This window comes from Apteryx mantelli, chromosome 9 (genome assembly GCF_036417845.1).
Source record: "Apteryx mantelli isolate bAptMan1 chromosome 9, bAptMan1.hap1, whole genome shotgun sequence".
NCBI lineage: Eukaryota > Metazoa > Chordata > Aves > Apterygiformes > Apterygidae > Apteryx > Apteryx mantelli.
In genome coordinates, this window is record NC_089986.1 from 781177 (window position 1) to 807236 (window position 26060).

Below are 26060 nucleotides of genomic sequence, written 5' to 3' on the forward strand. Positions count from 1 at the left end.
TTGTGTTCTTCTTAGCTTCCTTGCTATAATTGAAACAAAACCAAAAACAGTTGTCTATAGCCAGCAATTTTTTCAGCTGCTTTCTAGCACACTGCAAATCCAAATATTTCTCTAAGTCAATTTGAAGGGACGATAAAATACAGTTCATAAATGTTCAAATTTTGAGACTTACCTTCCTTATACTGCAGTGCTTCGAAAATGGCTTCTGATACTACCTACAGTATTTGTCATGACCTGGCTTTACTGAGTGAGCTGCATGTTTGGTTTCAGTATGGTCAGTATGTTTAGTTGTATTCACTAAACTTCCTTTTTTAAGTCATTCCTTCACTTTTTTAAAATCTTATCTTCTGACCACACCCTCAACATTACTTCTTGTGGGAAATTCAGTTTTAGAGCCTCTCCTGCTCATGTATTCAATATTATATTGTTTGTCTTTGGAACTTTTTTTTTTAACTCATGGAACAGGTAGAGGGCAAATGCCACAACAGCATCTTCACAGCTGTATCAGAATTTCCTTGCCCATAGCGTAGACTCTGCTGGAGACTTACATCATGACAAGTGTTTTATTCACTGTGGTGTCTCTCTTTTATCAAAAAATGTTCTGAAGCAGGAGGGGCCTTTGGAAGTCAAAGGGATTTGGGGTTCTACATACTCTTGAAAGTATAAACGCCTGGCTGTGGAACTGTGTTGCATGCACACAGTGTGAGTCTTGTTTCTTAGGAGCCCTTTTCTGCATGACTCTTCATAGCTGATCAGTGGTAAGGATGTGTGTGCCCAGGATATGGGGGCATGAAAGGTCATTTAAAGTGCCTGACATTTGAGTTTGGGTTATTTGTTTTCTATTGGACTGGTTTTCTTTCTTTGCTGGTCAGGATCTAAGATGGATTTTATGCTGCCCAATGCAGGAAAAGGTTAGTGCCAGGTGTTGCCCTTCTTGTAGATTAACAGTCCTTCTAACGACCTCTTCCACCTGCACTTGAATGTCTTGGTTAGGAATGAGACTTGTGTAGGGACTCGGTCCTTTTCTCCAGGGGCAAGGTGTCCTGGGGGATCCCCTTCCTGAGTTCCAGTGTCTGGTCTTCAGTTGGCACCTCACACCCCTTCCCGAGGTGAAAGATAAGTTCCAGGTGGCACCATGTTTCCTGTGTCTTCTTGCTCTGTTTCCAGTGTAGTTTTCAAAAATTCCAAAAGCTTCATTTATTTTAAATTTGAGTTGATAGATTGTTTTTGTGTGTGTGTGTGTGTGTTTATTATTTTTTATTCAAGAATGAGGAAATCTTCCCAGATAGGATAACTAATAAAGTTTATCCCTGTGAATGCTGTTCCCAGCTGTGGTGGGAAACCAAACACCTAAGACGAATGCTCCTTTAGAACACGTGTGTGTGAAATCTGTGTTCTTCACTAACAGCTTCCTCCTCATCCTCTCCCCCCAAAGAAAGCCAATTAACATGCAAGCATTACTAGCCTGCAGCATTTCTTCATCTTTTGGATTGTTGTGAATGTGAAAATATGACCTTTATGTACTTTCTTTCTGTTTACTGGTTTCATTTTTCAAGAAGTTGTTGGGTCAGGTTTTTACCAAGTGTAAAGCTTTTAATTTAGATGGAATTCTGACATTCTTCTTATTTAATTCTTCTTACCGCCGTTCCAGTTGACTCTGTATCATAAAACATAATGAAGGGGAGTAGCTATAGGCACTGTTGTAGGTCACTGGAAAGGCGTGTGATGCTCTTGGAAGTTATTGCTACAAAGGAACAAATATGTGGTCATTTATTCAGCTGCTCAGGATTTCAGTAAATGTCTTAGAAGTGATTTGGGAACTTGAGACTTTATCTGGAAGAAAACTTGAATGAAATTGATGTCATCCTTATTTCCTGTTAGATGCTCCTTACCAAAAATGAGATTGAAGCTACGTACAGAATGGTAATCAGACTGGGATTTTCTAAACACATGTGGTATGTTCAACAGTATTTCTGCGAAATATGTTTTTTGGTAACTCTCTCTTTTTTTCATCCTCAGTAGTGCCTGTTCTAAAGTGAAGCAAACAATATACAGCAATGTTCAGCCTTCAAATTCCAATTTACTGTGGGACCCAGAGTTCATGTTGGATTTTATTGAGAATCCTTCTGCTCACAGCATTAACTACTCTATGCTAGGCAAGATCCTGAGCGATAATGCAGCCAATCGCTACAGCTTTGTCTGTAATGCACTAATGAATGTGTGTATGGGGCACCAAGATGCAGGAAGGTAAGACGAACCATTCTGGAATCAGAACTGTGTGGATTTCTACATGATATATGTGAGGTTTCCTTTCACCTGTTGTTTTGTGTCTTTTTTAATTGTTTTCAATTGCAAATTTGCTCTTTCTGCACATTTTTTAGTAAGTTTCCCTTTACTTGCATTCATTAGATCAATCTGCATAATTTAACGAAAGGGAATAGTACAAAGAGAGTACTTACTGTAAAGGCAGGTAGTACACTTTTTGTATCAGCAGTTATGCTATGTCAAATAGAGCAGCTCAGTAACAGCTTTCTTGCAAAAGATGTTTTGGTGCCTTCCCTTTCAATGATTCTGATGCTGGATTGTTTCCTCAGCACAATCCTTGCCCATTAGCATCCTGTAATCCAAGGAATGTTTTACATTAGGTGAGTTCTTTCTTCTGATGCAATTAGTGTTTAATTTATTAAATGTGTAATTTCATTTATTCATTATGGAGTTCATAGATAATATGCAAACTTTTCAAAAGATTTTGGAAAAAGTATCAAGTATTTTTTGGATAAAAGTTACTGGAGTTTTAAGAGCTGTCAGTTGTATTTTTAAAGGAGCTCATGCTACACCATTCGAGCAGACCTCTAATTCTTAGAGTTTAGACTGAGATCTGCACTTCAGAGAGATTGTCCAACACTGTCTTACTGTGGTTGTCTTACATATTTTTGATAGCAGCAAGTGTTGGCTACTGTCACGATAAGATGGAGCTTTGGTCTGATCCAACGTGATACTTCTTGGGTTGTATTTCTGTGTTGGATCTTTTTAGATTAACTCAAGGTACTGAAAAGAAGTATAGTGAAAAACTGTGCTGTGAAATGACTAACATCAGTGTCTGAGATTCACACTGTCAGCACATTTTCATAGTTCAGATTTTCTTCTCTCAGTTGGTTACTTCTCTTAATGTGCTTCCAGTGAGTAAACATACTGCTGCCTTAGGCACGTGATGGCATTGGAGTGCTGAAGCTGTTTTACCTTAATTTTGCATTCTGCAAATTCTGTGATGCAGGATGAAATGGACTCCAGTTTTTGGCCTAGACTTTGCCCCGCACCCAACACCTTTATTCCTCTTACACAGTCAGTGTTGCCAAAATTTGGTGCTCTAACCTGATTTTTATTAAGAAATACTTAATCTTGATAGTCAGCTCTATATTCAGTGGTAGCTGACAATCCTTAAGGTTACTGACAAATCACAAAGCCAGGGGAAATTGTGGATTTGTGTTTTGTTTTTTCTAATTGACTCCTTCCCAAAGTGTGTGGTGGTGCTGTATCATTTTAACCTTCCATCAGTCTGAAGCAGTCTAGGAAACTTGAGGGATCACTGGTGGAGCGGAGTAGCTGAAAGGAAATGATTCTTTAGACCAACAGAGAGGAACATGCAAATGTAACCAAACAAGTTTCCCTGTGGTACAGAGAAAAAAAAAACTTGCGCTGGGATGAGTCAGCCATGCTCTGTTTTTTTTTTAAGTATTATATAACTCTGAATCATACAGTGAATCGCACATTAATCTATCAAGTAAAGTGCATCAATGTCAATTGATCTTTGTGTCTCTCTCTTTCCTTCTAGAGCAGTAGCACTGTTTTATAGTAATATAGGCTTGTTTTATAGTAGCAATGGGAGGGAGCATTCTTTACAGTGAAAAACTAGCAGACTTTCACTGCCGAGTTAGGCATTTGGGAGCTATGCACTGGACAAACAACTTTCTTGTGATGTTTTTGAATGAAAGAGGATGGAGCTACTCTTTGCATAGCAGCACTGCGGAAAGGTCAGAGTGTGCCCTTGCAGAGAAGAGGAGAGCATCTGTTGCAGTGGGCTGCAGACAACAGCAGTCCGATCTCTTTATTCCTCTCCTGTGGAAGCTGGTATGGATTCAGGTTACGCCAAGTAGGGCATACACCAAATAAAGGCCTATGCCAATGTAGATTATAGTCATACCAGTTATGGGGTACAAGTCACATACTGCTTTTTTGAGATGCTGCAGTTGTCCACAACTGTGGAACGCTAGATTATATGTGCATGTGGCATAATCACATTTGGATGTAACCCAACCTTATGTGAGGAGCCATCTGTTCTTTGTGTCAAGTGCTGATCTGCTTTGAGCTTAGTATTTATTGCTTATAAATACCTTGCTTCTCAAGTTTTTCTCCTCTCTCCTAGAATTAACGACATAGCAAACCTTTGTGCGGAGCTGACGGCGTGCTGCACAGTGCTGAGCTCAGAGTGGTTAGGGGTTGTAAAAGCTCTTTGCTGTTCTTCAAATCATGTCTGGGGTTTCAATGATCTGCTCTGTAGTGTGGATGTAAGTTCAATATCTTCTAAAGTACCTGTTAAATCTATTTTCCTAGGGTACACTTAGAGGTACAGTAAGGTATCCATTCAATACCTTGTAGTGAGCAAGAATTTAGACCTCTACCTGTTTGAGCTTTCCAGGCTTTCATGAGATTCTTGGTTGATTTTGTTCTCTCCTACATCTTTGTTGTGTATGTAAAATTTTGGCAATGTTTAGAGATTTCTCTTTGTCAACAATATTTTTTTCTTACTATGTTATGGAATTATATGGAATACTAGAGATGCTCTTTGAAAGGAGCAGGCATTTGGGTATATTTACACATCCATCACCATTTTAGAGTAGTAACTGTCTCTATTTTTAAGAGCTTGTTTTGGTGTTGGTTCCTAAATTTTAGTGGTGATGGTACATTCCACTGTTCCTTACTTGTCTGCTGTAAATTACCGTAGTCCTGCTGAAGTCAGCAGAATTACAGTGACTTCTGTTATTCAGTGTCTGATCCAATATATTTATCTGTAGTTTGAACACACATACCTTTAGAAATGGATTGAAGCTATGTACATTGAGGACATATTCTTGTTATGTCATGAAGCTAAGGAATGAGTATTGATGTTACCAGTTTTTATAAAATGATAACACTTTGTCAGTTTTCTATAAGACTGGTATTTATTGTGGAGTTAATTGTGGTATTTGAAATAGGTGTATATTAAAATTAAATTAAGAGCTATCAGCACTTGTCATAAAAAGATTGGAAAATGCATTAAAATGTAGAGACAGATTCTTCTGTGTGAAAAGTTTATGGTTGATTCCTTAATAATCTCAGCAACGGAGTTGTGCACTATCATGTGAACCATTCGAGTAATGTTTTTCTTTCAAGGTGAGTGACCTATCATTCCATGATTCCCTGGCCACTTTCATTGCTATACTGATCGCCCGGCAGTGCTTTTCTCTGGAAGACGTAGTTCAGCATGTTGCTCTGCCTTCTCTTCTTGCAGCTGGTAAGAAAATACCAAGAAAAAAACTTAAAATAGAAAACTTAACACTTTTTAGGAAGTTTCCATTGATTGAGTAAGCAGAGTATTCTGAAATGGCTTTTCTCTACGGAATGCCACCCGCTGTACATGGCAGCATATATTCCACTGCAGTTTGCAAAAGGAGCAATACCAGGTTAGGTCAGAGAAGCCATGCTTGATAAATGGTGTCAGAGCTGCTGACAGGGCACTGTCCCCTTCCTGTTATGCAGCCTCACCTTCTTCTAGTGACTCTTTTCTGCTCTACTCTGTATGTTCGAATTACTACCAAATTGCTCAGCTTGTGCTTTGGAACATCTCAGAAACTTGCCCTTTCCTTTTAGTTTCTGCAGCCTGCAGTGTTCGTCTGTCTTGTTTCCTTCTTGCATCGGTCTGCCTGATGTTGGCATTTTCTCTCTGACCTCATTGTCTTCGCCTCTAGCCTAGAGTACAGTAGCTGTGGTCCTCTTTGGCCACATCATGCCTTTCTTTTCACCTTCTGCCTAGATTTGTGTTTCTTATTTCTGCTTTGACTGTCAAAAGCCAGTTTATCCATGTATTCTTTTCTGTCATTAATTAAGCCTCTTGCTTACCAAAAATCATACTGTTTTTTCCTATTTTGTAATGACTCAGTACATAATTTCAGCAACAGAAATCAGCATTTACTGTATTTGCATTTAAAATGGCACTGGGAGAGAGAAGCTTTTTCTGGGCCTCCCAGCAGGTTCGGTGTGACTTGTAAGGTCCAGGGCAGATGCCTTATGTCTGTGTCCCATCTTCTGTAGCCTGTGGAGATCCAGATGCTGAACCTGGGGCGAGGATGACCTGTCGGCTCCTCCTTCAACTCTTTAGGACACCCCAAGTCTTCCTCTTTCCCCAGGGATCAGGTAGGTTGGCTGCTGCACAATCCTTTCATTTCAGAAAGTGAACCTGGATGTTTTTCAATGGCTTCAGATTTCACATGTGAAAATCTCCGTAGTGCAATTAAAAATGATAGCCTGTTTAAAATTACAGATATTTTAAGAAAATTAGAATAAATGTTCTCATAGTTCTCATTTTGTTTAGGAATTTTATTGAAACAGTCATTTGAGTCTGGGCCCTAATAATATTATTTCTGTGCCAGTACTGCTATTGGCAATGGTAGTACCTTGAGGTCCACATCTTCTGTCATGCTAAGTACTGTCAGGGGCGATGATGATTCCTGTGGTGGGTCATCTCACAGTGATTTAGAAACTAATAACACGTCCTGCAGTTTGGTAGCCTTGCCTGTAGATTGAAATTAAATGTGATTCTAAACAAGGCACAATAAAACATCTAGTCCAACAGAAGAAACATGAGGAAGTTAATTGTCAAAATATGCTAATGTAGTCCTCTTTCCTTTTTAATTTGAATATTCTGTGGTCTGACCTATGTGTGTTTGCCACAGACCAAAAGAGGAAGAAAAACTGCAAGAATCAGCACCTGCCAAATGAAAGGAAATAACCCTGGAAATAACATGTGCTTTAACTTCTAAGTATTTCAGCAAATTTGATGACAAAGCTATATCTCTGGGAAAAAGAAAATAAAAGCAATTATTATCTGCAAGTTTGAAATATAAGTTGTTTCAATTTCTTCTGTCTAAAAATAATATTAGTTTCTTTTTTGACCAGATATAAATGATCGTCTTTCACACATTCAAACAAATTAAGTCAGAGATGTGAAGAATATTCTGAGTAGCAGAAATGTTATGTGGACCCAAGCTTCCCTAAAAATAAAAATGGATTTGAATGGATAGGAAAAAATCATGTTTGTACTTTATCAAATAGTACAAATCAAACAAAATGTGAGCATGTTACAAACTTTTATTATACCTGGTTCAGTTAAGCGCATCAAAAAGGCAGTGGATTCATCCTTCCTTTCCCACTCCCTTTATTTGAGTCTTTCTCTCTTCTCCTTAAAGTTAGAAAAAGCACTCACTGAATTCTTTTACAGTCAGCTTCTGAGCTGCAGGATTAGGTTTAACCGTACAACAGGCATTTATATTAATTTATTTTGCCTCATTTGTTATGAAGACTGTTGTATGGTAGGTGAGGGAAGTCATTTCCCAAACCTGTGAAGTCAAAATTAAAACAGCCTTTGATATCCCATTGTGGTTAAATTCACTGTTTACACAGACACAGTGAAATGACAGACTTCTTTTTTGATTTAAATGATTATAGCTTTTTTTGATATTAATACATCATAACCATTTATCCCAGTTGATTTTTAATGATTTACCAATTGGTCTTCAGTTTCAGTGCGAACATTCAATTCTTCATTCAATTATTGCGATTCTATAGATATTTTAGATTAAAAGGATTTTGCACAAAGGAAATTGTATATGGTAAAGACTAACCTTTTTCTATGAAGAGTTTCTCTTCTTTCCACAGGGAAATCATTTCCTGGAATTCGTTCTTCTTGTGATCGTCACCTTTTGGCTGCTGCTCACAACAGTATTGAAGTGGGAGCTGTGTTTGCAGTCTTGAAAGCAATTTTGATGCTTGGTGAGATTATGCCGAGAGTTATGTGTAATGTGTAAAGTTTTTCCTCTAGTGCTGGGGTAGAAAGCAGTGCCAGGTCACTTCCTTGGGAAGGCTTTTGGGAAAGGCAAACCCCAGTGACAGGAGAAAATTGTGGATGCCTCCCCTGCTTCTGTAGCACAATGAGTAGCGTTTTCGCCCACAGGTCAAGAGACAGGAGTTTTCTCTGGTGAGTCAGTCCCTGCTGATGTGGCTTTAAGCAGAGGTGACTTTTCCAGTTTAATTCCTACCCCCCCCCCCCAAGTCTCAGTACCTTTCAAACTCAGGTGAGTCCTTTTCACATATATACAGGAAATATGGTCTCAGATCATTTGCTCCACCTATTTCTGTGTTTCACCACAAAACATGACTGCCTATGGTTATGGAGGTTATGAAAGAATCACTACTAAGCAACTCTCCAAGAACAAGGAGTTTGTTATTTTTATTTTTCCATTTGTGTTGAACAAATAACTGTCTCGAATCTTTGTTTTGGCTTAAGTTCTGTTGAAGGTGTTATGAACTATGGGTGATGTGTATTTTTGGAGTTAAGTAATTGCCCAGTTAAACGAGCAAAATCTTCAAGGTGTGGGCAAACTTAGAGGTATACATCCAGTTAGAGTGCCGTTACTGTATCCTCTGTTGGCATATGTCTCAAAAACCCCATGGTCCTAAGTGATGCAGCTATATCAGAAAAGAAGTGAAGGGCGTAGCTAGCTGGGGTTGGCTGTGGGTTTGAGAGTGAGCTTAAAACACATTTATGACCATTATCTAGGTTCTTTTGCTATTCAGAGTACTGGTATTGCTGCTTACCTTCATTAATGGTGTATAACGTGAGCATTTTCTGTTCCGTCCCTGTGCAGTTATGTTGTTTGCATGGGGGCTTGTACAGGGCAAATGACGCAAAGGAAGATCTGAACATACACTTTATTTGTGCCTTCGCTGCTGCACACCTCCTCCTGTGCCCAAAATGTTATATTTGGAAGATGTGTCTTGTTGCCATCCTACATTAGTTATTTAAAATTTGTACTTCATTTGTTGAGGAAAAGCATCAGATATGTGATAGCTATTGCAAATCTACCCTGAAGAAACTTTATGATTAGAAATCTGTTTTAGAAAAAATAATCTCTACCCTCAGTGAAAGATGTTGCTGCACAGTGAACTGCTCTAGAGTATATTAACTCTCTTCATAAACTTTATCAAAATGTTCGGGGATGGTTTTAGCTTAATTCATGGCTTAATATCGATCTCTACATCCTATTTTTTTTTGCCTGCGAAGTCCTTCCCATTTGACCTTCACAGGTGCAGATTTTGGGCCTGATATGATTGCGTGTACTGGATAATGAGCTTGAATGTAGGGAGGTTATGGATGAGCTGTTTGCTGTGCCATCAGTTTATGAGGATTCAGTACGCAAGTTTGTTGGTTTGTTTCCTGGGATTTTTTTGAATGAAACTGCGCCAGGCTTTGGATTCTTCTTTGGATTTCTTGGTTCAGTGATACAGAGAGGGTTTTTTAGGTTTGCCTGGATTTGGGGGAATATAGGGATTACAATTGCTTTCACTTATCGTGATGAGTTGATGCGTTCCTTTTTTTTTTTTTGCTATTGGCCCAATTGAAAATGTCTCTCACAATGTTGATCCTGTCTAATTAAATGCAAGAATGAACTATTTCCTATATTCATGGTGCTTTTATATTCTGTGAATTGTAGAATCCTGTGAGATGTGGGCTGTCTGCCCTGTGCCAGTGTCCTGGGCTTTTTTTTTTTTTTTTTTGTCCCTCTCCCCCCTTTTTCTGTAAAGAGTTAATTCCTTGTGCTCCAGTGGGTTGCCCCAGTGAGGTTGGGGGGGAGTGCATTTGCCCCAGTGGAGATTTAGGTGAGCTCGGGGTCTGGCTGAAGGGTCAGGGCATTGTCCAGCTCAGCGGGTAAAACGTACAGTCGGGTCAGAGCCCTCTCCATCGCCAGGAGGCAGTGTCCAGTTAGAGATTAGTCTGTCTCAATGGATCAGGTATCTAGTTTTGATAAGTTGTTAAATACAAGTTAGATCTTGTTACAAAAGGATCATATGACATTGATTTAGGAGTAACTCTAAGGTAACGCAAGCTGGGGTGAGGGTGGATGGGAATTTGGCTGGTGAAACTGGTTTTCTTAGCAGTAATTTTTTTTCCTAAAATTTGAGTTTTTTCATCCAGGGTAATACACTGCTGGGGAACACAGAAATAATAATGATGGAAGAACTGAATGCGCAGGAGGACCCGACTCAGTGCACCATGGTGTTCTGGGCACCCTGTGTAAAAGGGCAGTAAGCCATAGACGTGGCGGCAGCTGCTAAAAGACGTATTTACATTGTCACTCTCCTTGTTGCAGTAGTTTGAAATATTTTGCTGGTAGTTGCAGATTTTAGCAAGATGCCCTAGCATATGTATAACCAGAGGCAACAGCATGTGTGTGTGTGTGTGTGCGCGTGTATGTGCATTTAAATGAGCATATGATATTTCATGTGGCTGTAGCAAAGTATTTAGCCTTGTCATGCCATATTAACTGTTGATGTTGATAGTAAACTGCGATTTTACAAGGACTGGCTATCATATGTGGTGATTCAGTTAAGATCCATAAGAGCTTCTGCTGACTTTAAACATTAGGCTACGTTAGCCTGCTTCATGTGCCATGTGCTCCTGTGCGCTCCAGGGCAGCCTCACAGATTCTAAGGTATTATGTTCAGCAGTTTTGGGCTTATTTCCCTCTCCAAAGTGTGGTAGTTGCATCTTGTTCCTTGTCCAAGGTTTCAAACTCTTAGACATGTTTAGCATCAGTTTTAATGTAAGCTGTTACATGCCTGATTATTATTTTTTTCATCTTGTCCCAAGTATTTGTCTTTGCTTCTCCATTCCCCCAGGTTTGTTTCAGGTAGGTAATGTTTCTGGAGTCATGCTGATGACTTGCAGAAAGGACGGGTTATTCAGTGTTTGCCCTCTGCCAGGACTCCCTCAGCTTGCACTGCCCTCTTCCATTCCCAGGAAAATAAATCTTGCCAAAAAGTTCACAGGAAGGTGGGCTACGGGCAACACCAGACAAAACTTGTCTCTTGATCTATGGAGTGTTAATAAATCAGAGTAAGTGAGATGACTTGGAAAAAGGACACCTAAGAAGGTTGAGTAACCCAACTCTTCCTTATCTACCAAAGCAATTTCATGCACTCACAGACTCTTTCCTGTGGAGTATGAGGTGGCTTTATTTGTGTTTGATTTGTATAAAACTTTTTCTACTTCTGAAACATCCATTAAAAAGATACTATGCAAAATGAAGCAAGTGAATAACATTTTGGACATAGTGATTTTCAGCTAACCAGTTAGTGCTGTCTTCTTGAATGTAACTGCTTTATGCCCCAACTAGTCTGTAGAAGACTTACTTCAGTGGGTAAACTACGTAGGGGCGTGAGGACTTGAATGAAAGCTCACTTTGTACTTTTGTGATTCTATTATACAGGGGATGCCGAAATTGGCAGCAGCAGCATTAACTCCTTGAAGAGTGAGGACTTCACTATGAGAGGCTTGTTAGATGAACTTAATGAGGATGAAATTTGGGGTTCCTCACACACATTGAAATCATGTGGAAAAGCTATTTCCATAGAAACCGCTAGTTTAAGCGAGTATGCTAGATATGTGCTAAGAACAATTTGCCAGCAGGTAATTTGTAAGACTATGCTTCTGCCTTGATTTAGAGAAACAATGTTATGTTATTTGAAAAATATAATTATATTTTTGGTGGAAAATAAATGTTGAGGTATTCCAATATTTTAGTTCTCTTTGGGTTTCCTGGATTGGATCAGAGATAATTTATACATTGAGTAGTACGCTATGGGGAAAAAACTTTGCTTATGTTGATTGTTAGCATCTCCCTGGACTCTATCAGATGTGGGGTGTTTTTCCTACCTGACTCTCAAGCACTTTGAGAAGATACTAGGACCATTCCTTCAGCTGTCTGCTCAAAGTGCTTTTGCAGTAGCATTGGTTTTATTTCAAAGCTACTTTCAAAGTTTAGAAGAAATGAATTTTGGAAAACAGTTAACAGTTTTATACTTTCAGGTGGTATTGAATGACCAAAGCCATTTCTAGTCTCACATGTTGCATGAACTAGGTTACACTTTTTAAGGTTTACATATTGAAAAGCACTTTTCTGTTCAGCTTGCATTAATGGAAGATTAATATTGCATTGAAACTATCTTGTGAATCTGTCATCTTATTTCTTACAGGAGTGGGTTGGAGAGCACTGCTTAAAAGAACCTGAGAGACTGTGCACAGACAAAGATCTTATTTTGGACCCTGTTCTTTCAAACAAGCAAGCACAGAAACTACTTCAACTTATCTGTTATCCTCTTGGTATTAAAGAATGCAACGAGGGTGACAACCCTCAGAGGCAGCACATCAAACGCATACTTCAGGTAGTGCAGTGCGGGGGGGGGAAGGGGAAAATTGATGCACTAAATGTTAAACTGTCATTCAGCAGCACCACCAAGTGACATTGATTTGCAGTTCCTAGTGCAATCAAACATTAGGTACTTTTTTAAAGACTATATATGCACAGGATCCCCAATCTTTGTGGTAAACATTTTATAGTGTGACTCTCTGGTGTCTCATTATTTCTGATTCCACCATTATGAAGGACACAAGTGTGCAGCGTGCTCATCGTTGTTGATCTATCATTGTCAGTCCCTAAGAAGCCACTGAAAAGGCAACTGATTTGGGGGCTGTTTAAGTGGAATTGTCTCAGCAGGGCTTTGACAGTAGTGGGGTGAAAGACACTCCTGCAAACAGCTCCACTGAAAAGGCTCAAGTGCTTTCATGGACAGTCCTAAACTGATCATGTCTTCAAATTCAGCTACTTTAGGGCCCCTTCATTTCTCCCGCTATTTGAACGATAGCTATTTGGATGGCAAGCCAGGGACAAAAGTAATTGGTAATGAAAGACTGAATAGGATTTTCAGTGTTCTTATCTGACCAAACTCAGATTTTGCAGAGAGCTATCTTTTTATTCAGAATAGTTGCACTGTTAAAGGTATTGAGTAACTGATACTAGTTGCAGGGATCTGACAGCTCACTTGTGTTCTTGAGTAGCTGTGATATTTTGGGATGTCATTAGATTATTAAAAAGAGTAGTGATTGTGATGATCTGCTTATCAAATGAGGGGTTTGTATGTAATGTATTCAATTAAGAGATGTTTTTCCTCAGACCTGTAATGTCTTGACACATGTATTTGCAATGTTAATTCTTATCCAGAACTTGGATCAGTGGACTCTCCGGCAGTCTTGGTTGGAGCTGCAGCTAATGATCAAGCAGTGCATGAAAGAGCCTGTGAGTATTGGTTTTCAAACATTTTCATCTAAATATTTAATGCAATAAAGTATGTTAAATTTTAACCTAGTCCGTGAGCAAACATACCATGAATGTGCTAGTTTACTTATGTTTTACTGTAGGGTTCTGGGTCTGTGGCTGAAATGAACAGCTTGTTGGATAATATTGCAAAGGCGACAATAGAGGTGTTTCAGCAATCCGCTGATCTAAACAATAACTCTTCTAACTCTGGTATAGGCCTCTTCAATCCAAACTCTGTTGGAAATGCTGACACAAGTAATACAAGACAGAATGGTAAAAAGACATTCCTAAGGTATTTTCTGTAGTACCTTTTTAATTATTTTAGCCAACGTGATACTTAATTATGCATAGACTGCCTAGCCTTTTTGCACTTGAAACAGGCTTGTACAGAAATGAGCTACTTGAAGGTTACTTCTATTTGCTTTAGTAACAATAAATACAGTTGCTATTCTTGAACTTCTGGAAACCAGCAATTATGATTGCTTAGTCCACACTAGTTACTCCAGATGTGTTGTCAACTGCATTATTAAAGCAGTTCAGGCTTATAATAGCTAATACTAGTTGCAAAATTAGATGGCTATTTTGAGTGAAATAAGTTTGGTCTACTTCTAGTTCCTCCGAACGCCGAGGAGTGTGGCTAGTGGCTCCCTTGATTGCAAAACTGCCTACCTCAGTTCAAGGTAGGGTCTTGAAAGCTGCGGGAGAGGAGCTGGAGAAAGGCCAGCATTTGGGGTCATCTTCTAAGAAGGAAAGAGACAGACAGAAACAAAAAAGGTATGACCTTGGCAGATCTGTGTGCGTAGAGCTGAAAGATGATTTTTAGGGGGGGGGTGTATTGGAGGCTTTGCTTTTGCTTCACAAGACCTTGCTGATTCACTTTTTTGGAGTAGCAAATTATCAACCTCAAATGTGATTCAGGTTCAGATTTCATGTAAAGAAATTTAATTGATTTCAGAGGAAGAGATGTGAAAGCTTTGTAACCAATCTTGCAGTGGCTACTCTGCAGTGTGCTGATGGGAAATCTTAGGGATTTAAAAGGGTAGTCAGAGGGCTTGTTGCCTCTGCCCTTCCGTGGGAGTAGGCCTTTTTCCTTGCTGTTCAGATGTCATACTTAATTTCTGTTGGGAATAGTGAAGATTGAAACTCACCTGTAACTTTCTAAACCAGTGAGGCTTTAATAACTTAATGATTATTGATTTTTTCCTTTAGTAAAATATTCCTCCACAATGCCTATAATTTCTTTGTACTTTCTTATAGTTATGGTAGAAATTACATCAAATACTATATATAACAAGGTCTCTTAGCTTCAAATACTGACAATCTTTTTTCTTGTGAAGCTCTTCCAAACTTTCAGTTGTTCAAGAAAACAAATCACTTAAAGGCTTGTGGTATTTGATTGTTGTACATGTTACTGTCTAAGTTCCTTTGTTCTTACTGCATTACTACTGTGCGTTGCCTTTTTGATCTCCCTCAGCATTGTTTGTGCAGTATGCTTTCACTGAGTGGGGGACCAATACCTGGGCGTTACCAGTTTATAGTACTCTTGTAAACCTGTGTTGCATGTATTGATTTTGATTTATGGTTCTCATTAAATCTACTGACATTTTGCAGCCTCCTCCATCTAACTTATTTTCCCTTTAAATTTAATTTTTTTCTTTCCATCATAATTCTAGTATGCCGGCTACACTCTGTAATATTGGACTCCCCTAGTTCATCTAGACTGTTTCTTTAATAAGATTCTCATGTAATATGTTGACCTGTATAAGTTTTGTTTGCTATATTCAGCCTTTGATTTAAATACCCTTTGTATTATCCTTATGAACACATCTCTTTGTTGTCCGTCGTCTAATTCATTTGTAATACCTGCACTGTCCATTAGTAGATAAAAATGGAGATCTTGCTTTGCTGGTCTCCTTGCTAGATGTTTCTGAGTAGTCGGAGCATTTCAGCACTTTTCCATTATTCCCTGGCTCCGTCAGCTTTTTGCATCAGTAGAAAGGAATATGGAACCTACCTCTGGCTTCAGGTTCTTTTCTTACGTGAGAGTTTGAGTGCATAAAAAATTTTAAACAAGCTTCTTTCAAAGCATGAATAAAATGCCTGTAGAAACTGTTGAGCCCTTTCTCCATGGTGGTTCCTTTGCACAAAAGTAAAAACATTTACAAACGTGTTACAGTTGTAACAACAAACCTCCTTTCTGTGTGCTTTTGGAAGCTTTGCTGTCTTTTCATGCTAAAAAAACAAATTTTGCTACTCCTTGCATGACAAAAACAGTGACACTACGGAAGTATGAGATCTTACTATGTAACATATCTACACATGAGATTTTTATAAGAAGTAAGAAGGTTGATCTGTTTTTCTTATTTCAAACTCTGCTTTGTATAGCAAGGGTGGCAACTGCAATAATAATTGTTGTCTTGCAAATTACAAATTTTCCATGGAAATTAATGAGAAAATGAAGAGGTATTCATACCATGTTGTCTCTCAAATCTGAAAAAACACTATTTAACATGACATCGAAAATTAAGACTCTCTATTTTACTACTTTTATGGAACCTTGACATTTTGCTGATCCTTTATACTAATTTTCACCTAAATTATTAAAGTCAATTTAAATGCCAAATAAAAATAACTGTTGAAATGAATACTTGTAATAAATATGCATCTGTATGCCTGGATATGTATTTCTATTGTGTTTAATGATGCATGTAATTTTCCAGGTTAGCTAAAATTGTGAAATTGATTGCATGAACTGTTACTCAAATTCCTTTGCTGACCTTGATTTTTAACTTTTCTACTTCACATGTTGTACTTCAAAGTTTATTTCAGTGTATTTCTTTCAGTTTATTTTAATTTTACTTTTATAACTGATGCACATTAATACAAAAAATTATTCTGAAAGTTCTTACATTGGCATAGCATGTCTCCTACAACCAGCTAAAGCTGTGTCTCCATTTACCTACACTAAGCTGGTGCTAAAATTTTAGTGGAATTTAGCAGCTGTCATTCTAATCAGCACTTGTCAGTGAAACTTGGAATTCACTTCAAACCACTAACATGGATTAGAAATTTTAGCTGCCTTGTCGCCACTAGAATTATATCCCTGGTTAATCAAAGTAGTCTTAAAACAGCCCGTTCTGTTTCTGAGTCAGGCTTTCAAGTGTCCATGTAATTCTTGGTCATTCAATGCCATGAGCTAGGTAGGTTCTCAGTAATGACATGCGTAACGTGTTCATTTATATTGGTTTGTGCTCTGCGCTCTCATTGGCATGTTCTTTTAATTTGTCTTGTAAGGCTTTAATTTACTAAAACAGAAACAGCAGTAGATGCAGGCAGTGCCGCTTCCAGAAAAAAAAGTAGACAAAACAAGGAAGGGAGTGAAGACGGGAAGTATCAAAATAACTTTACTAATTGAATCTTCTGTGTTTGCCTCTCTTAAAGCATGTCTCTTTTGAGTCAGCAACCTTTCCTTTCTTTGGTACTTACTTGCCTTAAGGGACAGGATGAGCAACGGGAAGGGCTTCTAACATCACTGCAGAATCAAGTTAATCAGGTAAAACAAGCACATAATCCTGAGCACCCTTCACTGGATATTGATGTGTCATCGGTTTTATGTGTACAGGATGGTGCGAAACCAGGAAAATTATAACGTGTCATATGCCAAAAGGAACAGTCCAAGGAAGGAAGAAAGGGGAGGGCTTTTGTTTGTCTTTGAGAGCAAATAAATTGTTATTTCTGAAATTGTTACAGAGAGATATAATGAACCTGAGCCTGATTTCAGTTCTTTCCAGGAAAAACAATAATACATGTTTGTTCTGAGAGTCTTTTCAGTCTCTAGCTTGGTCATAAGAAATTTTTATAATTTTGAAACTTACCTTCTTTGGGAAAACTCTTCATCTTCTCCAGTAGGTACACATTAAGAATTTAGAATATTAAAAAAACAAACAAAAAACCCCCTAGTCCTAAACTGATCCATTGCCCAGAAGAAATCATCCCTATAGCTCTTCTTTTGGATGACTTGTGCTCACTTGCAAGCCCTGAGGATTCTAGCCTTCCTGCTGCCGTCTGGTTCGTGCTCTAGCCTCCAGGAAAGTTAGCTCCTTCAGACTGACGCTGACTTTAAAATGAATATATACAGTGCCCAGTGTAGTGGGAATCCTTTTCCTTTTTTCTGTCTCTATTTCTGTAACTTACTGTGACAATGAAAATTGATACTTGTAGGGCCTTTATTTGTTCGTATCGCCTCTCAGCTCAGATTCAGTTTCTGGCTTTGCTTCACATCCTAGTTAAATCCATTCCTTTGTTTCTTTCCTTGGTGTTACTGCCACTTGGCCTCTCCTTTTGCTGTATGGGGTTTCCTCTAAAATTCAGCTAGTCCCAGCTCATTAAGGCTCTGAATATTACTCATCCAAAGGGTCCAACAGGATCCTGTTGGGAAGTTGCATCCAATGTAAGAGATCCATTTATTAGCCTCATGGTAAGCAGTTAGAATGTTTCAAACAATATTATAAATAAATAAATAAATATATATATATATAAATAACAAAACTACGTATTATCTTTGTTGCTAGAACAGCAAGATCTGGACTCATGATTGATGGCAGAGTATCACATTTGTTCCACCTCTCTGTAAATTAAACTTTTACCCCATTTAGTTTGTTTAATCTACTCTAAACTTTGGACAGACATGAGGATAGAAAGATTGTTAATCTTTTATGATGCCTTATAGATAATGGACACAAAGATTTAAACTTTAAAGAGAGAAAATCGTTTAAAAGGACAAAACCACCTTAATCAATTGCCTTTTTTTAGATCCTTAGTAATTGGAGGGAAGAACGATACCAGGATGATGTTAAAGCTAGACAAATGATGCATGAAGCCTTACAACTTCGTCTTAATTTGGTAAGCAAAACTCACATGATTGTCTTGTTGGTATATACAAATGTAGCAGCTAGTCTCTGGGGTACATGGTTAGATGCAAGAAGCGTCGTGTCGAGGAGGAGTGAGGGCCGGCTGCTTCCTAGGGGCTGGGCGCTATGGGGTTCGCCGGGGCGGCAGGGCACCAGCTATGGGTAGTATCAGTCTATGGCTGATTTTTTCCTTTTTTTTATGCTGCCTTCTTCCTTTCAGCATGTCTAGAACATCACATATGTGTCATCTTTTTGTGGACACTGTCCACTGACAGGCTGATTTATCCTCCAAGGATATGACAAGTGAGGATTTTATGGAATTAGGCAGATAATATAGTTGAGACTTTCAGAGCTCTCGGGAAGATTTGGCTGTTTAACTCCATATGTCTGATTTCAGTTGCATCTATTTGAATACATGTATTAATCAACTTTAGTTTCCATTGAGTTCTCTGACGTCCCACATCTCATGACACTTTTGTACCAGACAGCACCACAGCTTTTCTAGCACAGTGCAATAGTTGTGTGGAGACTTACTATGTCTAAAGCCAAAATGAGGAGGTTCCAAGATAAGAGTAACACTGCAGCATTGGTCTCCTCCCATCTCTCCGGAAGTTGCACAGCATTTACACCAAAGCAGCTGTCACCTGCCCGCTTAGTACCGTGTAGGCATGTCCTTCCTCATGGGTTGGGAAAATTCCTGGTATGGGCAATGTTTGGTTCAGGACCAAAGCAACTAGATTTTATCCCTTTGCGAACAATAAACCACATATATAGTTCAAAGAATAATCTTCTTGTATATAAGCTCAACAAGGTTTAGGAGCTAAAATTGGGTACTGAGATGTGAAACAGTCTTTGTATTTATTGAGAAAGACCCAACTCTGAATTAAGCATTAAGCATGGGGAAGAATTGTGAAGTGGAACAATTGCAAGCACAAACAATGAAGGATTTAAAGTGAGTACAAACATGACAAAATAAAAAAGATTTATTTTTGGAAGGATAGAAAGTGGGACACATCAAGCAAAATGATTTGAAGCAGATATTGGGTGCAGAGGTAATCTGCAAAGCAGGGGAGCTGACAGTATTATCATCACAGGACAGGGAGAACCTGAGATGCAGTATACCAATAAGAAAAGAGCAGTGCAGTTTTGACCTAAGTTCCCTTGGGCATCCTGTTGTGTGGTACAGAGATATTTTCCCTTTATGGGGTTGTCACTGTCAGAAGGCTTGAGCTGTGCTTTCATTACGTAGGCGAAGAGTTGTACCTTTGAAATTTGGGGTTTGGGCTCTATTCTGACCAGTGTGGAAATCAGGCTCACAACCTGAGCAAGTATCTTGTGTATTTTGCTTACAAACTTTGAAGGACTAGTTTTGCTGAAGTTGTTTCTTCTCAAAATAAAGGCATATTTTACAGTATCATACTATACTAGAAATAGTGAAATAATGAAAATTTGTTCACGAGGAAAATATATCATTCAGCACTTCTAACTTTTATTCAATAATATTTTGTTCTTCAGATCTTTTTCTCTTCGCACTGGACATTATTGTCTAATTTTTGGGTGTGGAAGAAAGCAGTAACTATAAAGCTTTAATTGAACACCTTTTCAGTTCTGAGCATCTTTTCAAAGACTTCAAAGTTTGTTCCATCAAACACTAATGTGAAGATGTGAAACTGTTTGAAAGAGTAGTTTAATACCACTTTGCTTTTATGTAATTCCTTCCTACGAGAAACTTTTTGCTGGGAGCATGGGATGGGGAGGAAAAGTTATTTAAGGACAGTGCATCAAGATGGCAGTCAGCACACAGGAACACTTGGGAGTGGGTAGCAGTTTTATTTAGAAGTAATGCACACTAAAAGGGAAGCATGCATCTTGGAGATATGCGCAGAACTTTGCTGTGTGTTGTATTATTTTGCAGGTAGGTGGAATGTTTGATACAGTGCAGAGAAGTACCCAGTGGACCACAGACTGGGCACTTCTGCTCCTTCAGATAATTACTTCAGGAACTGTTGATATGCAGACCAACAAGTATGTCTGCGCTATTTAAACAAGCTAATTAATGCCTCTAGTGCCTTTAATTTTAGATGGCATGTATGTTCTTACTACTTCCCCCCCCCCATATTATCCTATTATTGCTTGAGTGCTACTTCTGTGCTTAGTACTGGTCTCACTTGGGGAGCACCTCTATTTTTGAGAGCACTAGAGACACTATTTGTGCATTTCCTTAACAAGCATGTACCTGAGTGCTTTCCTAAATGGAGCCTATAGTTTCTGATGGCTATTTGTTAGCTGCTTGTGTTGTCTGCAACTTGGAGCTATGGCGTGTAATAAGATTTGTGTGCATGTCTGACAGTCCACCTGCATGTATGTATACACTGGGGCTTAGGCATGCAAGCTGAAACGTATGAGTATGCAGAACGCCTTGACAAATCTGGTTGGTCTAAACGGTTGTGTTTATGGCCTTTGCCACGAATATCTGTCCGCTGGATCTCTTGGCAATTCGTGGTTCCTCAAGGTAATACTTCTCTTTTTACTCTCAGTGAATTATTCACAACAGTGCTTGATATGCTGGGTGTCCTGATCAATGGGACGCTAGCCTCGGACTTATCAAACGCATCCCAAGGAGGGCCTGAGGAAAACAAAAGAGCTTACATGAATTTAGTGAAAAAATTAAAAGTAAGTGTTATGGCTGATTATATTCAGCATTTCTTTTGAATCGCATTTTGTGATCATCTTTTACTCCTGTCATTTTTAGTGTCTAGGAGGGCCTGTAGGAACAGTAGGCAGCACTAGTGATAACAAGGAGGAAGAGAAGATAATAAAAAATAGGAATGCAAGAGTGGGAAGACAGAGTTTTAATATTTTCTTCTATCTAAATTACATTTAGAGACCCTGGAAGAGAATAACCTATTCATGTTTGAGAAATTAAATTTGCATTTACCTTGTATTATATATTTTATGTTCTGTTCAAGGGAGACGAAAAGATAACTTTTATTCTTAAAAAAAAAAAAAAAACACCCTTGCAACAAATACTTGAATAAATTTAGTAAAAGTACAGGGAAATGATTCATCTAGAAACTGGATGTTTTCTAATATTGAAAGCAGTGCAGTTTCTCTTCCCCCTTTTTTTTTTCCCCTTCATTTCTTTATTTATTCTTTAGAAAGAGCTGGGAGACAAGCGTTCAGAAAGCATTGACAAGGTTCGCCAGCTGCTCCCTTTGCCAAAGCAGACATGTGACATTATTACTTGTGAGCCAATGGGATCCTTGATCGACACGAAGGGGAACAAAATTGCAGGATTCGACTCCATTGATAAGAAACAGGCAAGAGTAAATGTTTGCTTGTATCTTAGTTTTTTCATGATTTTTTGGTGTATAGGAAAGTCAGGTAAACGGGTATAGCTTGTACAGTGCATGCGTTTATATCTGGTATCATAAAAGTATTGTACTTCTGCTGTAACAAACCTTTCTAAGATTCAGTTGTATTAAAACTTCAGCAGTGGCAGTGCAGTCTCTTTTAAGCAGCTAGGTTTTCTATGAGCAAGGATGCTAGAAGTGCGGAATCCTGGGCTTGCAGAATAATATCTTTAAAAATAGTTCCAGATGACTGACCTTTTTTTGGTATCAAACATATTTTTGTTCTGAATACACCTGCACAATTTTTATTTGCATGATCCGTGTGAAAATTCTGGGAGTGTGAAGCAGGAGTGGGTTTAGAGAGAGAGGCTTAGGGAGCTGTTAAACGCCAAGTGTGCATGTTAGAACTGCCCGGTGCAATTCGAGCCATATACCAGCATCACCATCCCTGCGTCACTGTTGATGATAAACATCCTGTCCTTTCCATAAGGATTCACTGACATTTGCAGATATTCTCAGAACTTTAGGTATATGTATATTTAGTAGAAACAATTTTATGCCATCCATACAAATTCAGTAGTTTTGATGACCTTTTGCTGTCTAATTTGTTTAAAATTGAGGCACCAAAATCTCCACAAACTGGAACTGAATAAAGTTTGTTGCAAGTCCTTCATAGTTAAATCCACAGAATACGTGGTTGACTCTTAACTGCTGACATAGCAAACGTGGATATCAGCTTGCTCTGTTTTGCAGTCTAAGGTCTTGGCTGATGTTGGCCAACTCCACACAAGGTGCCGTGAAACAAATCATGTTTTACTTGGAGTGGAATCGCAGAAGCTTTTACAAATGTATTTGCATTTACAACAGAATCTGACACTTGAGAGCTTGTTCTGCTTGGGAACCGTTTGAGCTATTACTTGCTGGGAGTAAGACGGGAGCAGGATACTGCTTACAAAAGACAGAGGAAAGAAGGGGGGGGAGATGGAGTACTAACTATTGTTGTGGAGGGGTTTGGCAATGTGAAGGGAACCTCTTATTTTGCAGGCTAGCTAAGCACTTGTGCAAGACAGTGCTGACAGTTATCTCCCCTTATTTAAATATGTAAACCTTTAGCAAATATATCCTCTCATTAACAATTTTTGATAGATTATTTGATTTCTTCTCCAAAATGTGATAGATAGAACTTGAGGATTTTAGCATGGCTATAAGTAAATGATACAATAAAAATATAGCTGCTTTTATCTAGTGGCAGCCTTGGATAGAAGTTAAAATTCCACCTCTATGCGTTTGGTACATCTTGTTGTGGGGGAAAAAGCCCTTACTGGGTTTTCTGACTTGAATCATGATGCACAAAAGCAAGTAACTCACTCTAGTTCAACATTCCTAAAATATTAACTTTACTTTTATTTTGAAACAGGGTCTCCAGGTTTCAACAAAACAAAAGGTGTCCCCTTGGGATTTATTTGAAGGTCATAAAAATCCTGCTCCTCTCTCCTGGGCTTGGTTTGGTACAGTTCGTGTTGATAGGAAAGTAATAAAATATGAGGACCAGCAGCATCTCCTCCTGTACCACACGCATCCAAAACCTAAGCCACGGAGTTACTACCTCGAGCCCTTGCCCCTTCCTCCAGAGGAGGAGGAGGAAGAGCCTACCACACCTGTGTCTCAGGAACCAGAAAGAAAGTCAGCAGAGCTCTCAGATCAGGGAAAACACACCACAGATGATGAGAAGAAAACGAAAGGCAGGAAGAGAAAGTCAAAGTCGAGCTCAAGGGCTGATGTAAGTGATTGGTGCACAGTACAAAACTTGAAATATCTTGCTGAAGCCTCTGCTGCGTGATGCTGTGTATCTCAGCTCCCTGCGGAAGTTGTCCTACACCTGGTAGTAGCTGGGCCTAATGAGGGGAGGAAATGGAGAAGGTCAGAAGAAAAACGGATTTCTATCAAATAAAGCTCCTGAGAGAATTAGTGTATAGGAGTGTACTGTACTGAGAGCTTGAAATGCTGTATAAGAGGTGCTAGACTAGCTCTTACTCCCTAAATATTGTGCATGTTCCATATTTGCTGCTTATTGTTTCTTGTGTTTGGTGCAGAAGTACAGCTGTTTTATTTTATATCAATTTCTGACCTTCCTCCGATTCCAGTTATCTTGAGAGCAACCATGTTGGTTCAAACCCAGGCCCCATTCAAATGGAAATCAGTTTGAATCAATCTATGTTGTAGATGCAATAGTATTTTGTCAGCGTCCAGCTGCTTTGTGAATGTGTTGAATAAAGAGGCATTTTAAATAGCTGCAGGATTAACATGGTTTTCTGGACTTTCTTGATGTTTCAGTTAAGCTCCTCCTGTTATTATATACTGATACAGTAAGCTGTACTAGTGCTACACCTAATGATAGCCCATAGAAAATACTTGCTAATAAGGTAGAAAGGGATGGTGTGTCTATGAAGTTGTTAGTGTTAATTACCTGTGGGCAGCCTGAGACTTAATCTGTTTTTTACATCATTACAAATGACAATAGGAACTGTCTCTATCGTTTAATAATTTAGTAGGAAAATTGGCATTATTTATGAGTTAGTAAGGTATGAATGTCAGTAACATTCACTTTTACTGTATATTTTAAGGACTACCCACAGAACACTTTATACAGAGTGCCTCCTAATTATTCACCTATTTCCTCTCAAATGATGCACCATCCCCAGTCTGCCTTGTGGGGCTACAACATCGTGGGGCAGCCGCAACAGCCCGGTTTCTTTGTTCAGAACCAGCCCCTGCCGCCAGGTATGCGTAAGCTTTGAGTTCGGGGGTGTTATTACTTCATGTCTAAGAAAAATTGACTTAGAACCATATTTTTGACTTAACTTTTTTTCCAAAGCAGGCTGTGACTGCTAATGCAATTTGTTTTACTCCTTTAGTTAACCTCTTTTTAGAAGGGCTTTCCATTATCAGTTTTAAGTATGTCTCTACTAAGCTATTAAAGTTCTTTGGTAGATAAACAAAAATGACCTACTGATGCGTTTGTGGTGATAGCAAAAGAAGAATACTGGTAGAACTTTGCTGAGGAGTTAAATAACGGGGATGATTAAAAGAAATGAAAGATCTTTTGGGCTATTTCTTTGATTCGTGTCAAGAACTGAGATGGCTATAATTTACATTTAACGTCTGTTAGAAGGATGAATTAACATTGTTTCAGCATTTGAGAACCACATGTGTTTAATTCTTGTAGGCTTGTTTGTTTCTTCCCGTTAATGTTTATACAGTTTAGCATATGTGTTTTGCTTGCTGTAAGGGCAGCAGTTTTTGATGTTTTGAGAAACAGCTATTATAGCACTATGCGAAAATACACAAGAGAAGTTTAGAAGTTTAGACAGTTATAAATGCTAAATATTTATTCTGAAGCTCCAGCTGTAACTAGATCTGTATTTTAGGTGCATAAAAGTCTTCAGAAAACACCAGATAGTGGCTACGAAGTCAACAAAATGCTGATTAAATATATGTGCGCGTGTGTGTGTGTGCGCACATATATATATGTATGTGTGTATATATATGTATATATGTATACATACACACACATGTGTATATATATATAAAATGTACTTTCATTAGTATGTTGAGATAAAAAAATATATACACACATACACATGATTTTTTTCCCGTATCATAGAGTGCATAAATTCTTACTGTATCATGAAAAAATGGGCTTTACGTAATAAACTGTTCATAACAGGCTTTTGGTCTGGTGTGGAACTTTTGTTGTTCAGTAGTAGTCAAATGTTTTATATGGTATAGAGCATGTGGCAGCCCATAGCTTTTCTTGCTTTTCACTCTCATTCATGAGTGGTAGTCTTCAGAGCTATTTTGCCCATTTAATTTTTCAGGCCAGGCATCTGGTTTGACCCGGTTCATTGTCTGCCTTTACAGAGATAAACTTATCATTTTCCTAGTGCAAATCACATAGGAGCTGATGAATTAGCAGTGATCTGTACCAACAACTTTCCTAAGGAAGGCAGAGACAGCATTTGTGGTTTTGGTGCTTTTTTAGGTGGCTCCAGGTTGGATCCGACAGGCTCCTTTGTTCCAACGAACACAAAGCAAGCCCTGTCCAACATGCTTCAGCGCCGCTCCGGCACCATGATGCAGCCCCCCTCCATCCATGCGATCACCTCTCAGCAGCAGTTGCTCCAGATGAAACTCCTGCAGCAAGAGCAGCAGCAGCAGCGACTCCTGAGGCAGCAAGCACAGTCACGGTCTCTCCAACAGGTTGGTCCAAACCCCCAAACGGAAGAGCGACACAGTGGATTTCAGCTTCCCTGTGGCTGCTTGCCATA

The 26060-nt window shown here is 38.8% G+C and overlaps 1 protein-coding gene across 1 annotated transcript in view; it reads left to right on the top strand.

Moving 5' to 3' along the window:
* Positions 1-26060, top strand: part of MED12L (mediator complex subunit 12L) — a 165180-nt gene that overhangs the window by 121399 nt on the left and 17721 nt on the right. The window contains exons 21-38 of the mRNA XM_067301536.1: positions 2020-2247; positions 4424-4565; positions 5431-5551; positions 6349-6450; positions 7972-8085; positions 11583-11782; positions 12349-12537; positions 13374-13448; positions 13571-13761; positions 14082-14243; positions 16911-17022; positions 18282-18371; positions 20295-20404; positions 20917-21052; positions 21538-21699; positions 23150-23512; positions 24357-24513; positions 25775-25992. Coding sequence (XP_067157637.1) covers positions 2020-2247; positions 4424-4565; positions 5431-5551; positions 6349-6450; positions 7972-8085; positions 11583-11782; positions 12349-12537; positions 13374-13448; positions 13571-13761; positions 14082-14243; positions 16911-17022; positions 18282-18371; positions 20295-20404; positions 20917-21052; positions 21538-21699; positions 23150-23512; positions 24357-24513; positions 25775-25992 — 2872 coding nt within the window. The remainder of the gene's footprint in view (positions 1-2019; positions 2248-4423; positions 4566-5430; positions 5552-6348; positions 6451-7971; positions 8086-11582; positions 11783-12348; positions 12538-13373; positions 13449-13570; positions 13762-14081; positions 14244-16910; positions 17023-18281; positions 18372-20294; positions 20405-20916; positions 21053-21537; positions 21700-23149; positions 23513-24356; positions 24514-25774; positions 25993-26060) is intronic.